This window comes from Labrus bergylta, chromosome 7, assembly GCF_963930695.1.
Source record: "Labrus bergylta chromosome 7, fLabBer1.1, whole genome shotgun sequence".
In the NCBI taxonomy this organism is placed as follows: Eukaryota; Metazoa; Chordata; class Actinopteri; order Labriformes; family Labridae; genus Labrus; species Labrus bergylta.
In genome coordinates this window covers 23,105,412-23,124,001 of record NC_089201.1, presented here as the reverse complement: position 1 = coordinate 23,124,001, position 18,590 = coordinate 23,105,412, and the positions used below count along the sequence as shown (strand labels likewise).

At 40.6% G+C, this 18,590-nt stretch overlaps 2 protein-coding genes across 2 annotated transcripts in view; one reads left to right on the top strand and one right to left on the bottom strand.

The window, feature by feature from the left end:
- The window catches only part of LOC110003181 (cyclin-dependent kinase 17), a 32,087-nt gene extending 22,551 nt beyond the window's left edge, over window positions 1-9,536 (bottom strand). Inside the window, exon 1 of the mRNA XM_020658844.3 lies at window positions 9,122-9,536. The gene's annotated coding sequence lies outside the window, so the exon portion shown is untranslated. The remainder of the gene's footprint in view (window positions 1-9,121) is intronic.
- Window positions 9,537-11,996: 2,460 nt separating this feature from the next.
- On the top strand, window positions 11,997-18,525 carry ucmab (upper zone of growth plate and cartilage matrix associated b). Its single transcript, XM_020659478.3, has 5 exons — window positions 11,997-12,338; window positions 12,474-12,536; window positions 12,618-12,713; window positions 17,588-17,686; window positions 17,758-18,525. The coding sequence occupies exons 1-5, from the start codon at window positions 12,086-12,088 to the stop codon at window positions 17,853-17,855; spliced, it is 609 nt and encodes a 202-aa protein (XP_020515134.2). The 5' UTR covers window positions 11,997-12,085; the 3' UTR covers window positions 17,856-18,525.
- Window positions 18,526-18,590: the final 65 nt, after the last annotated feature.

Sequence of the window (18,590 nt, the reverse complement as noted above, 5' to 3'; positions counted from 1 at the left end):
AGCCAACACCGATACAGTATCTGGGGTGAGAAATAGGCCATGCAGCTGTTGAATAACGTTAGTCCTGGTTAAAAAAAAGTTTCTACACAGAGTTTGGAGAGTCAGCGAGCCTGGCCCCATTCCCTCGACACAGCGGACAGCAGCCACCGTCTGTCTGGACTGGGCTGAAGGCCAAAGCAAACTGGGACGGTGCAAGATGAAATATTAAACAGAAGATCATGAGCTCTATAACTGCACAAGAACAGTTTTTATGCATTCACAGATTCAGGCAGCAGGGTAAATAGATGTAAAGATACTTTTTCTATTATGGCAAGCATACTCTTATCTCCTTTTTTTAAACTTAAAATAACTGCAACAACTAACTCTTGACAAAGAGGGATAATCTATTCAGGAACAGATTACTATAGCCTACAGACGTTCATGCTGTGCTTTAAGTCAAGCAGCAATCAATCTAATTATTACAGAAGCTGAGATGAGGCAGAACATCAAGTGGACTGTCACAGCAGCTTCACATCAGTCCGCTTGATGACACATCCGCTCCTGCAGGACCAAGAAGTCGGTCACTTCCTGACTGCAGCCTCACACACAGCCTGCAACATGTGCCCTCGATAAAAAGTACACTCATAACTCTTTGGTAAAACTACTCAATCTCTACTTCTGACAGCTGCCCTGAAGGAGACAAGCTACCCATCAAAACACTTGTGATTTAATCGTCTCTGCATTAAATTAGGAGCTGAATCCCCGCAGAATGAAAGAAACTTGTTTTATCGTAAGTGCCAAGCATGTTTTTATAGTCCATGTGAATTAAAAAATCCAGATTATATCACTAGGGCAATGTTTAAACTGGAAATTCATAACCAACTATTTATTAACACCAATTCCTGGTTTAAGTTTTTTCAACTTCATTATTTAAGCTGTATTTACATATACTGTACATACATACATATGCACAGACACAAATATATATTTAAACATGTATAGCCTTAACACTTAATTGAAAAGAAAAGGAAGTTCAATCAAAATGCAGTTGTAATTTGTAGTTCTAATTCTTCTATTACAGAAATTATTGTGTTTACAATCGCTGGAATAGGCATTCAAGATTATTTTGCTTTTAACCAAAAGACCATACACTTCAGTCATGCAGTCAGTATCTGTTCAGTTACCGTGGTAATGTCAAACATCCTCTTAATTCATGAGTGTACGTATGAAGGGGACATGAGGTGGGCACATTAACATCTAATTTAAAAAAAAAATCGAGATATGACCTATTATCCAGCTGACTCTGGGTACAAATCACTTCTGAATGTTCCACGCAAATTTGATGGCAGCATTAGAGCGGGGGTGGGGGGGGTCTGTCTGCTGTGCACAGTATCCGCTGGCCAACGCTCCTGCTCTGGGATCGAGTGCGAAGCTTTTGGACATGATCCCTGCACAGAGCCTTATCCTGCTCCCATAAGTAGGCAGGTATGAGGTCTGAACTCCAGAGCCGCTGGGAGGTGGCCATGGGGGAGGAGGGAGAGACAGAGAGAGAGAGAGAAGAGAGGGAAATGTTGGGTTGCACTGGAAGGGTCCGAGACCCGCACTGATTCAGGATTTGTCTCCATGGCAACACTGCTACTTTTTCCATGCTGGAAATGCAAAGCACGGCGGGAGACTGCATGCATGCTGATTTCCTGTCTCACTCTATCTCACAACCTATAGCAACCCCAGCCCCCACTCTCCTCAATACGTCTACATTTTATCCCGACAACCAGCCAACAATACCCATCTTAACATGTCTCTCACCACACAGACACTCTAATGTCTCCAGCTGGAAGCTAAATTACATTTTCAACCTCTGTTTTCCTGCAGGAGCTTGTTGTATGGATGCAGCGGAAACAGCAGAGGGGAGGGGGAGGGGGAGGTGGAGGCATTATGGATGCTGCAGTAGTGACACCAGACGTATGCTTCAAATGGATTCTGTCCTTCCCCTGCTGCAGCCTTGAGGAAACAGCAGCTCTCATGATGAAGAACAGAGGGCTGCTAAAAGAGTAAGGCCAGAGTTCCTGCTGTGAAGTAGCACAAGCCCCCGCGGCAACCCCTGCAACGCTAGACTAGAGTGCCACAAGCTGCCATCGCTAGGCGGACCAATCGCACCACAGCCACCATCACGGCCACATGGAGACTCCTATCTGGCCCACCCACAGAAACAGGAAGGCAAGGTCGCAACCTCTCTGTTACCCCTGCAGGGTTCAGTTAACCACCTAAAGTCACAACAGCTAGGCAAAAAGGGGGTCCTAGAAAACGTCTATCCCTCCTCCCCCTCCTCTGGCTTACGGAAGAAGACGGAGAACAAGCGTGACTGTTGGCATGATTCACGAGTGAGCTCAGCCTCGCTCTTTCTAAAGAGCAGCCTTTTCTCATCCTGGCCAAGACAATGAGGACATGAGTGAAGGAGCTGGCTCCATTATGGAGGCCTTATATAAAGGCTGCATTGTGCACAGGAAAAAGGAGGCTGTTTCAAGAGACACAGGAGGTTGTGGTGTGCTGCGTAGTGCTGAGCTGAGCATAACAACCACGCAGGCATTCTTCCCCCGCACTCTGCAGCAGGTGAGGCTTTGCTTCAAGAGGAAAATCTGTTTGAACACTTTCAGGTTAGACGCGCAGAAAACCTCTCATCATTTTTTGCCTCTTTTCCTTGCTCTTTTCCCTTTTCGCCGACACACATACCGGTACTTTCCTCACCTTACTCTCACACTTGTCACATCATGTGTCATCTGTGTCAGCAGGGCTGAGCGCTGCCGACAGACAGGTCAGTGCCTGTTTGTGCGTGGGCTTGTATGTGTGAGTGTTTGTGAATTACAACAGACACCTCAGCCAGAGCCAGTGGCAGAAGAAGGCCCAGCCAGACCAGTGACGCACAGTCAGCCACAGATCTCACAGGCAATAAGATTCAACACTAGCTGATTAACACTGCTGCCATGGTGACAGCGGCTTGACTGACAGGTCCGCTCCTCTTCTCGCTCTCTCTGTGGCCTGAAAGTCAGATAAAGGAGGAGCGAGTGGAATATTTCAGGTTTGTAGCTGCAGTTCAGACAAACTGAGGGTTTGAATGTGAGAAGTGTCACTGTGGAATTAAATAATCTGTGTTGTGAAGGATGTTGTCCCATAATTAAGTCTTTTTTTTTTTTTGGTCTTGGAAAGTTGGATTTTGAAAAAGGAAGAAGTAATGGTTGGAATTTTACTTTTGATATTAACTTCAGACGCAGGTCAAACTGAAACTTTCATGTCCCTTGAGGGAAATTTGCATTGCAGCCATGTTCATAAAGCACACAGAGAACCAGGCAAAGGGACTTCAGGAAATGACAAAGAGAAAATGTTCCCAATGAATACGTTACAATTGACATGAGAAAACCTGGAGTATGTTAAGCCATCGCTTAAACCAGAAGCCACCACAAGATGTTAAAGGGCTAAGAAAATCCTCAGATATGGTGTAAAGACAATAAAACCTTCAACATGTTAGATCTGAACCTTTGGTAGTCTAAATCTCTGTAATGTAACATGCCTAGGTTATAGACAGGAGGAGACCAGGGATCAAACTGAAAACCCTGTGATAAGTGGAGTCGGTTTTCTGGCACAACTTCACCAACTACCAAGGTGCATGGAGAGTGAAAGGCTGGAAGAGGTCAAGAAGCTCCAGCAACACTTGTAGTATGAAGATCAACTTTATTAACTTCATTAGACCGAGGAGTTTTGGCTTGTGGCCCTCATTAGGGTCATGCAAACCTGTGATCAGTGACCACCCCACTGTACCTCCTGAGCCAAATTCTCCTCGGTACACAGTGTGGGACTAAAAAAAGAAAAGAATCTATCTTTAGAAACAAAGTTGTTAAAAAAAAAAAAGTCACAGCATTAAAGTTATTCAGATAAGTTTCTCTGCAACAAAAAGTTAAAACCACGACTCTGAAAACAAGCACTGGATTTAAATGAAAACGATACATCTTAAGCACCACTTACACTTCACGTGATAACACTGTTTATGAATGGGATGAAAGGCCTGCATGAATAGTGACAGATAAGCCTTGTGGACCCAGCTGGGTGCAGAGCAGGGCGCTGAGATCAACAGATATGCTTTGATCTTATCAGACAGGCAGCCGACTAGTGTCAGTCCTGCAGTCCTTTTTTTTTTTTTCTTCTTCCTGATCCTTTTTGAGGGAAATCATCCAAGCTTTGTGGTTAAGAATCTTTTCTGGGAACAACAGGGATCAAATAGAATCAAATCCAGACAGGACCCTTCAGAATCAGCAACTACTAAATCTGTTTTTCACAATTAACTAACACACATATTTACATATTGATGGCTTTTGTATGATCGAAATAAAAGGTAAAACTATGATCAAAAACTGCTCTTTGGCTCATTTCAGAGATAATCACCCAGACATGGGTGATTATCTGATCTGACCCTGAGTCAAGTCACCTGGCGGGCGTTTGTGAGCAGAGCATTAGCATCAGAGAGAGCGACAATTAGCCGACCCCTCCCGGCACGTCTGAGCACCAGCAGGTCCTGTAGGCCTTTCATGGCTGTTTAAAGGAAACAACAGGCCACACTGCTATCTAACTGAGGGCAGACGGCAGGGGGGGGGGGGGGTTATCAGAATATCAGTTTCCATATCAAACTGCAAAAACAAACAGCTCGCCTCTTTTGTAGCCGTTTCAGACGGCCTGCATACCAGCCGCGGTAACAGCAAACCCTGCAGGGGAGATATTGTGTTTGTACCCGACTTATTTTAGTTACACTGCATGAAAAAAGTGATAATTTCTTCACCATTACTTAAATAAATCACTTTCGTCATTTATTTTTCTAAAAGTCCAAGCCATATGGGTCATTGTCTTTTTTTATACCATGAAGAAGAGTACATTTTCAAATTTAAAAAAAACACCAAAAATATTGGGACTTGAGCTTGTTGAATGATTGATAATAAAAACTGCTTTTTTAAAGGCTTGCCACTGAACAGCAGGTTATTTCCTCAATGATAAGTAACTTGGTGAGCTGAGGTTCACTGAGTTCAGTTGGTTTCTTAGTTCAGCTAGTTTAAAAAAAAAATAAAAAAAAAATAGAGTTGTATTTTTATAGCACCAGAGAGAACTTAATAATGAACACCTCAGCACCTCTAAATTATGCGTAGCTATGCTGGCTGTAATAATGTTGGTCTGGATGAAGGTATGTGTCTGCTTCCAAAAAAAGACCAGACAAGTGTTAAGACAGCTTCTGAAAATCCTGCCAAGAGTGACGGGAAAGAGGCAATATAGGTCCATCACCTGTTTCAGACATTAATAATGCAGATGACAGCCCAGATATGTGGTGTGAGTTATTACTGCAATCAAACAGGTTCTCGTCCAGCTGGCTCTGCGGCTGCAGCGGGGTCTTAACCACCAGCAGACTCTCCCAGATCCAGACTCAAGATAGAGAATCTGAGAGTAGACTCAGTCAAAACCTTCAAGCAGCATTTGTCTTGTAGGGGGAGTGCATGTGAGAGGCCTGAGCTGCATGCCGGTGGTAGAGCTCTTGTCTTAATGCAGCAGAGAAAAGAGGAAGAGTTTGTATTCATGGCTATCTATAGACAGGAGTGGTGCCTGTGACATAGCAGCTGCTCCCAAGAGCTGTGACACATTAACCTTCAGCCAGCTGTCTTGGCCTACCGCTTTAACATGAGCTCACTGACACACACTCAGACTCACTTATATTAGCATTTAACCTTAGAGAGGGAATTAAAAAAATCAATGAAGTTTGGTTTGGTCAAAAACAAATGTATTAATTAATACACACGCATACACGCGCACACAACCCTCATACACATAGTGAACCATCATCTGATCTGCACTGGGACTTGGAGGATCAGCACCCGGTGGCTACAGCTGTTTCACAGCGGGTCAGGTTACCATCTGACCAATGCCCCAAGGCCTTCACCAAGGCAACAGCCCCACCTTAACTACCACACGCGGGCAACACTGTCCTCACAACACTCCCGGCTGAACTGCAGGTAACAGGCTCAACACAAGGGATGTTCAGCGTGCTTCTCCGCCTGATGCTCAGACACACACACACACACACACACCTTGCCAGGGAGTTCAACCAGTTGTGGCTGTCAAACTGAAAGCTTCTCACAGGAAATGATTGAGAGAAAATGCTTTGACAGCGCTTTCATTCAGCCTTCAGCAAAACAACAAAATCTGTAAAATGTTGAACCGCGGATAAAAACCGCAGTACGTTTTCTGGTCCTGACCACAACGCTTGTTTCTTTCTTTAGATAAAACAGTATCTGGATCATAATTTGAAGATTTTATTAAAAACAAACTTTTTGTTCAGCTGCTAACCTTTAAGAGATGTGTGGATACTGGCAGGTTGGAGGCCCGATTGAATCTATGTGTAGAAATCCTTTTCATGAAATATATTCATCAGTACCCTACAGGGACTTCTGGAACCATTTTTGTATCTGCAGATTTTGGTTATGTGGAACATCAATGAGCATGGATCTAAATGCCAGCTTTGTCGATTAGGAGGAAAAACAGGTTAATTTATGTGTTTACAACAGACCACGGGCTTCCAATCTGAGCTTGTTAGGTATCAAAAGAGACCAGGAACAGGTCAGAATCAGGAGCAATAACAAGTACAGGGGAGAGAGGACCACTGGAGAACAGGGCAGGTGTCGCGGTGAGTGACCGGTTTTAGCTTAGAGGGTTTACTAAAACTGTGTTCACAAAACATTTTTGTAAAGTTTGTTTACACATAGCAGCTATAAGAAGCCTAATTTTTAATCACCAGGACAATCAGGACATGCCGCTTCCCTTAAAGAGTTTAGGACTGAGCATGTCGGACAGATCTGCACGGTTCCGTATTGATAGAGTAAACACAGCCTCTTACTGAAATAATATGGATACTGTATATGCTGTATGTATGTGCACTTAAACATCTGTAATAAATAAAGAGAGAAAGTGTAACACAGAGGAGTATGAGCTAAGGCAGGTTCAGGGAACACAAGTCAGCCATGTGATGTGATATCACACTTATCAGCAGCTTTACTGAAAATAGTCACTTTTTCCACTAGATTTGTGCCCTTATGTCTTGTAGACGCAGGAAAAAAATGTTTAGCCTTGTCATCTTATGTATCTTATGACACAATACAGTTACAATTATAAGGATAAATCGATTAGTCATTCAGCAGAAAACAAATACAAAACTGTGTGAACAATTTGAAGCTTGAGACAAAGCTGGACTTGGCTGAAGATCTTGTAAAAACGTTCTGCCTTTCGGAGGAGAGGTGAAAAGACTTCAAGATCTTAAACCGAGTCCAGTTGCCCTTGGATCAATCTTTGAATTGACCTTAACCTGGATGACTGAGAACCTACACAGATAACGAATAAACATTTGCAAGGTAATGTTTTCAAAGAAACACTCACAGTGTTTACTGTTTCCTATGTGTCAAGTGTTAAAATGTGTTAGCTTCCAAGTCCCTTGTGATATTAAACTGAGTTATTGTGAATAAAAAAAAGAAAAAAATACTGATGTCTTCTCGGGCTTTAGGAAACTGTTTTGGTTATTATTGAGTAATTACAGACATTTTGGAGACTTTCACTTCTCAGGGAAGAAAATCTACAGCATATTAAATATGCTGTAGATATATAAATATAATTGGAACCCTGTTTCTGTTTTGTTTTCCAAACTTTCTGTTTCTGAGCAAGCTACAGTTTTAAGGTCTCTTTACCATTTATATTCCTGAAGCCCTCATTACAAGATGGATCAATACATTCTTAGTGTTGAAAAGATTGTTGATAGTTACATGAATGATTGTGTTGTTGCAACCCTAAATAATGTTGAAAATCAAGGTGATTATTCTTATTCAAGCATTAGAAAACATTATGCTTAAAATTAAGGTTTGTTTTTTTTAAACCTTTGAGACTGAGTTCTCTTCCCTGTACATGTAACAAAAAAGAAAATAAATTGAATGCATTATAAAGGCTATGTTTTACACATAGAAAGAGTCCAGTCTAATTAAACAGGAGTTGAACATTAGTATGGATGAATTACGTCTTGAATACATTTCAAAATCACACACTCTGGTGAGTGACTCAGCAGACTAAGAAAAAAGGCTGTCAGTATCAAAAAAAAAAAAAAAAAAAAAATTAAATACGGCAATAAATATGTAAACACATTGTGTCCTGGGTGATTTCACATCAAATGTACTTCCTCATCAGTTTTGCCATGAGGATCCCTCCCCCTCTCCAGAACAATGATGTCTTCCTTTTTGGACATCCTGCCAACTTCACACTCATCTCAGCTCCCCCCCCCCTCACACACACACACACACACACACACACACACACACACACACACACACACACACACACACACCACCACAGGTTAACTCCCCACTGGAAGGAGGACAGAGGTACAGGAATTCATTGTGTTGAAATTCCTGAAAGCTGCAGGAGTCTTTCACAAAGTGTGTCCCATGAAAGTCTGATGTCCTGTGCTGTGCTGCCCCAGCTTATATACAGATGGTTAATACTGGACCCAGAGTACAGTGTGTGTGTGTGTGTGTGTGTGTGTTCACGGGCTGGTACAGTTTGCTCAGTGCTTCCAAGTAGTTTGAATAAACGAATTGAATAGGACATCTGTGAAATGTGGGTCAGTGAGTAGTAGCAGCTATGCAAGACGATACATGCATAGCAGAGCAAGTAAGCCCTCCCTTCCTCCAGCCAAACCCCACACAGTTTACTGACAAGAAAAATAGCCGATTGTTTGTGTTGCTCTTACAACAAACCTGACACACAATGTTTAACTCAAGAGGGCATGAATGATACCACTTACACAACTCCCTTCTTTCGGGTTTAATGCTGCCTGTAGTTAACCTGTTTGTTTTGGTGATTTAGTTACCTTTCCACCGGTGAATAGCTGACACAACAAACAGAGCATTCACACACACACACACACACACAGGGGTTCTGTGAAGTAAACATTGCTTGCATTGTTCAGCCTGTTTTTTTGTGTCAATGCAGGGTGGTAGAAATGTTACCAAGTGGTTGCTGTTCCCCGAGGTTAATTCACATAAAAAGTTACGCAGTAAAATGTAAGCTCTCTCACCAGAAACGATGAGCGTTACTCCGACCGGAGTCCCCGACCTCGGAGCTTCTTCTCAGGCCGGATGCCGTCTTTCCCTCCGAGCGTGAAACAAAACAAAAAAAAAACACACACCGACGGCTCCTTCTCCTTCTTCTTCTTCTTCTTCTTCTTCTTCTTTGTGGTTTCCGTACGGTGGTGGCTACTTTCTGGTCTCCGGTGTGTCGCTCACACCCGAGGGGCTTTAACCTTCGGCCGCCATGGCTTCGTCAGACCGCGTCAAAGTTTCACCCCCGGGTAAGAAAATCAGAAGCTTTGTTGGTGGTTTTGCGTGTCGGAGAGAACCATGGCAGCGTGTGTGTGTGTGTGTGTGAGAGACGATGGTGATTACTGGTTGATCTCTCTCTCTCTCTCCCTCTGCCTGCTGACGCTGCCACCAACACCGCACACGGCCGTGTCATCAGTCTGTCAGCGGGGAAACAGGGCCACCCATCGGCTGCTGAGTGAACAGGCAGCGGCGCAGACTGTGTGGCCCCACAGAGACCCCTAGTGGACAACATGCAGCACTGCTACAAATATGCAAACACATTTCACAAGTTCATTTATTACTCAGTGGTGGAGAACACCTTGAATGTATTTTACCAAGTCCTCTACTGAACTTTCATTGTAAGATTGAAAGTAACTGTTGCAAATTGTCCCTTAGGCCCCTTTTATACAAATAACCAGCAATTCAAAGGCACACAGAGCAGTAAATTAACAACAGTGCAAGTAAACGAAACATTTTAACCTAAATGTAAAGTGTCAATTTAAATACAACTTAAAGCTTAAACTTAACTTAAAAATACAAAATATAAAAGAGTAAATATGAGTGGACAGTGATCGGACTAACAGATGTAAACAGATGTAACCAGAACTATGTGCAGTAGTGACCAGATGTAAACAGATGTAAACAGAACTATATGCAGTAAACGAGATATAAATATATATATACAGAGCTATGTGCAAGTAGGCAAATACTCAATGATAAGTTATTAAGGTGCATGGTGAATAATGGAACAACAGAACTATACAATATAACTGTAAAGGTAAAAATGAGATAAATAAAGTGACCGTAGTGCAGTGATGGATAAGAAACAACAGGAATAAATTAACCAGAACTGTATGAATACTGATATAAAAGGTGAGAAATGCTAATTAACCAGAGCCACACATTACCCTTTTTCCAATTCCTTTTTTCATCCAATCACACAATCCTCAAAGCTTTTTTATTTTAAATTGAAAGTAAGATGTACATTTTCACATTTGAATAATCGTCAAATTGTGCATCATGTCAATGTATTAATCGACTAATTGTTTAGCTGTACTTGTGAACTTTTTCTTAATCGCAGTAATGTTTATTATTACGTTTGCTGCTTGCCTTATTGGCCAGGTCACCCTTGTGAAAGAGAGCAGTGACATTAAAACTTGTTGACTGTTGAATAAAATCTACAGATTCAGTCTGATTATGTGCGGCTGATGAAAGTAACAAAGATCTTTCTCTCATGCTTCCCTCACTCTCTTATTTAAAAACCCTTCCTTTAACTTCCTCTCACTTCCAATAGCAACAATCCCTCCACCTTGGATTGCCTCATTAAACAATTTAAACATTCAGTCTTTTCTGGAGCACAGCCAGAATTCAGATAGAGGGGAGGGGATCCAGCAAACAGAAGTCTGCATACTTTCCGGGTGGATTTTATGCAGAAGCATGGAGAGAAAGCGGCCTTGTTGAGGGTCCTGCTTCAACTGTACCTAAGAGGGAAATAAAATCAGCTGCAGCACTGGGCCCGCACTTCTTTCCCCCAGTCTGTCATCCATGTTTAAGTGGGAGATTGATACTTAACTTTTGGAGGTTTTATTAACCAAGGGAATGGAGCTGATTCAGCCTGACAATGAGCCCTAGAGTCAAACAAGTTATCCCACTGCCTAAAAATAGGAAAGCTACATTTAATGGTCCTCGTAATCATCCCATAAACGTGTTACCAGCACTAAGAATGAGGGAAGACAGTATTTGATCAAGTAAAAGAATACCTCTCAGAAAATAATATGATCACAAAACTCCAACATACTGCTACGTGCAAAGATGTCATGGAAACAGATGACACAACGATCTGGATAACAGATCGTTGTGTCATATCAGAGCACTCCTATTAGATTTTACAGCAGCACTCAATGTCATCAACCACGAGCTTCTTCTTTAAAAGCTGGAGGGTTACAGATTTAGACCATCAGCAGCTGCCTGGATGGAAAGCTATCTAGCAAATAGATATCAGATATTCTTTAACGGAAGCCACTCAGATAGTGTGTCTGTGGAATGTGGTCTTCCTCAAGGGAGCGGCCTTAGCCCACCCTCCATCTATACCAGTCATTTACACTTGTATCCCCAATGCTAAATGAACCATGTACACAGAAGATACTGTAGTATATGCATCAGCAACAACACCTGCTGATTTGACTGCTGTCTCAAACAAGGAGCTAGTTATTATAGGGAAATGGAAAACAAGCTGAATACATCCAAAACAAAAGGCATGAGCCAAAGCTCAGACTTTTTAAAAATAACATATCTGTTGGGGAAGTAAAGAAACTAAACTATTGGGAATCACCCTATGCCCAATAAATTGTCCTGGTCAAAAACATAAACACTATTGACAATAAAATAGGAAGTTCAACAGTAAAGCGATGCAGAAAATGCCTTACTCCTGACTTAACTAAGCATGCTCTGTTTTTTTTTTTTATCTTTTAGATTATTCAAGACAACCAGTGTTTGCTTCTGAGGAGCACAAATTCATAAAATTCTACATGAAATCTAGGTTGCAGCCCTAAGAGCCCTTTATGTTTCCTCAAGAAACAGGCCCTGAGAGGCCCTTGATACTCAAAAAAAGCTTTCCTACTGGATCAAGTGTGCACTAGAGGAAACTAACATTTACTGCAGCACAATAGATTCATAAATGAATGCGTAAAGGAGCATCAAATCCTGTGCATCCTGTGCTTTTCTTCAGTCTGTTATCAGATCTGCATGGTCACTCCTTCCCTCTCCTCAGTCAACATTTCTCCAGGGTTCCACTCCACCTCTCACATATTTCTTCTTCACCTCTCCCTCCAGGTCTTCCTCACTTTGTCTCAGTTTTTCACACAGAGCGATTGAAGATGTCCTGGACGTCTGCAACCCTCCTGGCTCTCCTGGCAGTGCTTCTGGCACTTTCCCGTGAGTTTCATGCAGGACATTTTTAATCTTTGAAGGGTATAGAGGGATGATAGCGTAGTGTCTCTTCTTTTTATTTCATGGAGAGGTTAGCATCAGATTCTGTTTTTTTTTAAATGTGTTTATCCTTTCACCAAGTGTCCCAAGTGGCAGACTCTGCAGCTGTGCCCAGCAGCAAGGGCAGCGCTAAAGACCCACAAGGTGAGGAGCTGCAGCAGCTGCACCTCTTCCTTGTCCTCTTTCTTTGTTCTTGAGCTGATCCTTCTCCTGCTTCCACTGCAGGTCCGATGAAGAGGATCTTCATGAAAGAGGCAGATGCCTCAAACTTCTTCAGGAAACGCAGCAGACGGGGGGCCAAGTCTCAGGATGAGATCAACGGTGAGTCCACTCTGGGTTTGTTTGAAGCAGTTTGGACAGTGTATGTTTGTTTATATCTGTGTCTTATAATAAGCTTTAAGTCAACTTTTCTCACTTAATGCTAAGTATGTATTCATTATTCGAGCTGTAGGTATATGTTACTTACACAGAACGCGATTGTTTGTTTTCCTCACAATAAAACATTTTTGATCCTTCACACTTTCCTTGAAACTTGCATGGCGTGATAAGATCTTTGTCACAGTGTTTTACCCTCAAGCATGAAATAAATTCCGCTTAAGAAACCAGATAGATCCAGCAGAGGTTTGCATGCTTCAGGAATATCCTAGAAATCAAAGCTATAGTCTCAGAAACATAACAACAGGATAGGGTAGACTGCAGCAGACAGCATTATTATCAACAAAAGTACATTTGAATAAAGCATATGAGTATTTTACACCTCTGATAGAAGTGATCTGAATGAAATGTTTTGAGAAAAGTGTCTTGCACAAAACGCCCGTGGAAAATACCAGCACAAAACCATCAGACATCATGCTTATATCCCGGACATAGCCAGAACATTGATCATGTAAAAAAAAAAAGGTAAAAAGTACAAATGCCAAGCAAGCTTCTGTTCAGTGTAGATAGTATGATGTGATAGTGATCAAACCTTTTTTTTTTTTGTCCCTGGGCATAAAGAGACACTATGGGGATGGAATAGTTAACATTGTCAGTATATACGCACTTACAGTCTTAGGTCAGGATGTTGAGCACAAAGACACAGCACCTTTATTGTCTGAGGACACTGAATCAGTTTGGTGCCTGATGACTTTGTTTTGAGTTTGAGATACTTCTCTCAATATCAAACAGAAAAAATGCATTGGCAAAGATGATCAAAGTCTGCAGCAGCATCACAGGTACTCAACAAGGTCTGTGGGATTCATATAACAAATAGATGTTAAAGAAAACATCTATCTGACTCAAACATCCAGCACAGACAGCTTCAGACCTTATGCATAAAGATTACTGCGTCAAATACCAACAACAGATACAAATACTCGTTCACTGCTTACTTCCTAAAACATGGTAAAATAAACTCATGATTTTAATCTTTATAATACTTTAATCTAGAGTACTATTATATATGTATTTTTTTATTTGTGTAGCAGGTTATTTCTTATTGATTTATGTGTTTTGCATTATGTGATATAACTGGTATACCTGCAGCGCAACCAATTGCCCTTTGGTGGAATAATAAATTCGACCTGACTATTACTATTTAAGTTATGGGCACAGTTGAAGATTACATTTACTTTCAGGTAAATATTTGAGGTTTTTCACTTTGTCAGTAAGTAAACACGTAAACGACAGGCTGAATGTTTTGTGATGGTGGCAGCTGTTGACTGTTTTCTGAACCTGATCTGAACAGAGGTCATCTCAGACCTGCTCACCACAGCTCTCTGCAGCAGGAGCCACAGGGCAGCATGGAGCACACACACACACACACACACGAGCACGCGCCTCAGAGTATTTCAGTGAATATCTTCTTCTAAAGTGTTGTGAAAATTCCCATACTGTACCATGTTTGACATTCCCCACTGATTGAACAGTCCTGTTATGTACAGTTCTGGCAGCAGGAAGGTGAGAGCACACAGTGAGACGGTCGCTGTGTGAGTCTGAGTTGTGTAACAGGCTGAGGTTCTTTCTGTGTGTAACAGCAACTAGACACTTTGTGCAGGTAAAGCAGAGATAAAACGAACACAAAGCAGTAAACAGAGTGAAAAGACTGAGGTGCAGTGAGTGGGTGAGCGGCTGGGAGATGAATGAGGAATGTGCCGACACAGCAGAGAGGTCAGATAGAAGCCAAGTAAAAAAAAATGGAGACGAATCAACACTTTGAAGAGCTGCTCATGCTGTATGATGACAGAAAAGCACAGCTCAATCCCAGGTGGAGGAATTTAGTAAAACAATCATTATTAGATCATTTTTGGATGGGTGAGTTTATGCTTATTTTGTATGTTCTTTAATGCTTTGGAATCCAATCAGACTCTCTAAACAAATGATGCTGTTTGACTTTGTGTTTTTTTTTTTTTAATGGGAGATTGTAAACTGTGAGAAGCAGGTTTGTTTGTTTGTTTGTTTGCATTCCTTCTTCTGTGCAATATTTCAGAGCATAACATAACAAAATAGTAGACAGTTGCCCTGGAAAGCCATTCTTTTAAAAATGTTAGCATCATGAATACGTACAGTGTCTGCAGTTTATCTGTTAATCTAAGTGGCTTGAATTCCTGACCTGAGCTCTTCACTGCATGCACTGACTCGTGCAGGGAATCCCATTAAAAGGTCAAAGATCGAGACCTCACATTGGAAAGGTTAACACGGCTATCCCAAACCTTTCCTACATCAGCCAACGTCTCTTTCTAACGTTACTGTAGTCAGTCGGTGTGTGTCTCACTGAGACTCACTTGCACAGCCAAGTTCTGTTCTGGTCTTCTTCATACATCCAAAAGCTGCAGGAGTCAGACGTCACACGCAGGCTCTGTAAGATCCTTGGCTTTATTTTTTCTGTATCAACACTACTCAGAAAACATAAGAAGAGCAAACATGATGAAAATAATGTTTTTCAAGACATGAGGCATTAAGTAATTAAAATCCATCTTCTTTTCAATATTAAACAAAGAGACTATGAGGAGTTTCTGACTGGTTATGAAACAGTCTCATCTAAATAAAAATACCTCTAAATGACTTTAAAAAACAAAGCGACTATTAGCTGGAAGATAAATATGATCTATTTGTTTTTTAAATGCCTGTCTGAGCAGTCACTTTGTCAGATTCTATAGAAGCAATCATATGCAGATGAAACACGCCTTTGTTTTCATTTTTATTAAACAGTAGATTTTTTTGGAAGATTTAAAGATATACACACTCACGTAGAGGACTGAGTCATCAAAGAGATAAGAAAGCTTTGTCCACAGGCCCTGTAAAAATGAAAATTACTCACGGCTGCTCTAACTAATAAAAGTTTCATGAATTCCATTCCTTATATAGCCTAGGGTTTTCTTCACACATCCACTCCTATAGGCATGAAGTCGTTTGTAGCCAAATAAGCATTTTATCACACAAACATGGCACACTTTACTTAGGCTACTTTTATAGGATATAAGTAGCAACTTAAAAAGTGTTAAAAGATAATATCAGATGAGTTCAAACAGCACCAGCAACACGTGTAGTATCAGCTTTATTAACTTTAATGAATTATTTAAATAGGAAGTTGGTCAAGTTGTGGCAGAAAATCCTACTCTGCTTTAAAAGATAATACCAGGAAACAGAAACCATGCCTACAAGTGACATTGTTATATTGTAAGACATCCCTTAATTGTTTAACTCAAGAATATGTCTTTTGAAAGAAGTAGGATTGTGAATTTCTCCTCCTTATTAATTTAAAATAGACATATTCTAAAGTCTCTTTCATGTCATGTTCCCTTCCCTGATAGGCCTACTTAACTAGAGCCTACACTACATGCTTGCTAGCATTAAGATGACAAAATTTAGAAGGTTATTGGATGTTGCCGAAGGACCTACAGTGACGACACATATCCTGACCAGGTAAAAAGATATCTTTATCTCATTTCCAAAACAAAACTTATGAAACACAGATATTCCGGACACAACAGAATCCCTTCAAAACACCATAGGCTACTCGCTGCATTTGCACTGCAAATAAAAAGAGAAGCATGTTTAGATATTCTATGATAAAGCCTTTATTTAAGAGCCACAACATGTTAACACGTCTCTATGGGTAGCACTTTTCGACAGAACAGACAGAACATTAGGCTAGCACCTGAATAAATGTAAAACACTGTGGCCATGTTTCTTTTTTCCAGCTTGTTGGCAACAGTAACTAAGGGGGCGGGGCTTTAAATTGGCTATTTGCATTATACGAAAGGATGAATTTAGATGGACAGGAAGATGAATTAGAAGCAACTCAGAATTCAGTAACTTTCACGTGAAACATCTTTTTGGAGGAAAAAATGTGACCTTATAAAAGTTTTCTTTTTACCCACATGTATCTCTCTGGATGAGTAAAACCAGCAAGACATGAGTCATTATAGCCTGCTTCTTTGAATTCCTTGGTTGTGCTGGGTTTGATTTGAATCTGCTTCTTCGTCCTGTCTTCTTCGTATACGAAAATAACAGCTTTTGTTCATCCACAGCATGACTCAGTTTTGTGGTTTTCTTGAAGGCTGCAGTCATTGTGTTGCGTTTGTGTGTGAGTGTGTCTTCATGTGAAGGTGAGCTTGCAGTAAAACCTTATTTCCTTTTTTGTCAATGCAGTTTATTTCTTGACTGTTTTTTCCATTTTAACGATCTTCTTAACAGAAGGAACGTGTTAGACCCCAAATCCTCATTTTTTTAAGTACCAGAGGTTGATCCATTCAGGAAGTTCATTGCAATAACAATCTTCCTTACAGCCTGAAGACTTTGATTATATTTTCTTTTGTGAACACAATGATTAAAACGTGTACCCCACAAAAAGTAGTTTGTCCTGCTTGCTCAGTTGAGTTCGTTAATGTAAGGGTATAAAAGGTAATCTTTAAAAAATGTTAGACACTACAAGTTAACATGATTTAAAAGAAAAAGGTTTTCTGATGCCACACTGCACTCTAATAAAAAGTTTGGCTTTGAAATTAAATGAACATTAGTAGAATGGTTAATTTTGTTTTTTTTATTATATGTTTTATTTTTTATTTTAAACATGGTTTTATAGATAAAAAGACGGGTTGTCCCTGTAAACTACTTTTTATTTAATGGAGAAAACATATGCAGATTGTTAAAAATATCCGGGGCTCCATTGAAATGATCCATGTTTTTCAGAGATGTGTCTCCTTGTTTTTCAGCTGAGCAGAGGCAGATCTTAGCTGCAGATGAGCGAAAAAGAGAGTTTCACGAGGAGAAGAGAAATGAGTTTGAGAACTATGCAGAAGAGGAGAACGACGGTATGCGATATCTAATATAGTTCATTTACTTGACCAGCTTCTTCATTCACTAAACTTGTACAATCTTTCAGAACAAGACGAGAGGACCAGAGAGAGCACGGAGCAGTGGAGGGAGTTCCACTACGATGGGATGCATCCTCCTCAGGAGTACAACCGTCACTCCACCTGAGACCGAGAGGGGAGAGGTGATACTGAGGAGATGATCGTTTTCATTAAAGGCATTAAACCTAATATGAGGGGAAGGCATCTTTTCATGTTTTCCACTTACATTTATGAATGCAAAAAAGCACAGAAGTGCAAAACTTTATTACATGACAGAACATATTTGTTTATATTATGTACTATGGATAAACGAATGTCTTCAATAGTGACTATTTCATAACATGCATGATGACTTCATCATTATAGCTAAAGAAGAATTACAATGGATCTGTAACATATTTAGTTTAAAAAACACCCATTAAATATTTTTTCCAGTTATAATGAATGGTGAAGTTCCTGATGATTGGGGCGATTAGAGCCTAAAAGGTTTTTTTAAGATTTGCAAAACTTCAATAACCCAAATCCAAAATGACTTGGGAGTTGAGTACTGTATAAAAGGGCTGTCAACCCCAATCACTGATCTAGGCGTTACGATAGACAGTAAGTGATCCAAGTATTGAGATGATTTAAGTGTTTTTTTAAGCTGTCATGTGCAAAGACTTAGAACACATCAACAGAATAAGTGTGAATATATAGGCCTACTGTATTTACCCATATTAACTATAGCCTGTATTTACTCACCTTTCATGCAAACGGTATTATCTTTTAGCGTAATAAAAACCATGTATGCAAACATATTTTGGATGTAAAAGTGTACAAACTTGTACTTATGATATATTGATTTACAGACAAAGAAGCAGCG

Bases quoted from the DNA above. Each gene is read 5' to 3' on its own strand.
- ucmab (XM_020659478.3), top strand. From the start codon at position 12,086: ATGCGTAAAGGAGCATCAAATCCTGTGCATCCTGTGCTTTTCTTCAGT. The intron at 12,339-12,473 runs GTGAGTTTCATG...CCTTTCACCAAG, and splicing joins AGTGCTTCTGGCACTTTCCC to TGTCCCAAGTGGCAGACTCT. The intron at 12,714-17,587 runs GTGAGTCCACTC...CTTGTTTTTCAG, and splicing joins GTCTCAGGATGAGATCAACG to CTGAGCAGAGGCAGATCTTA.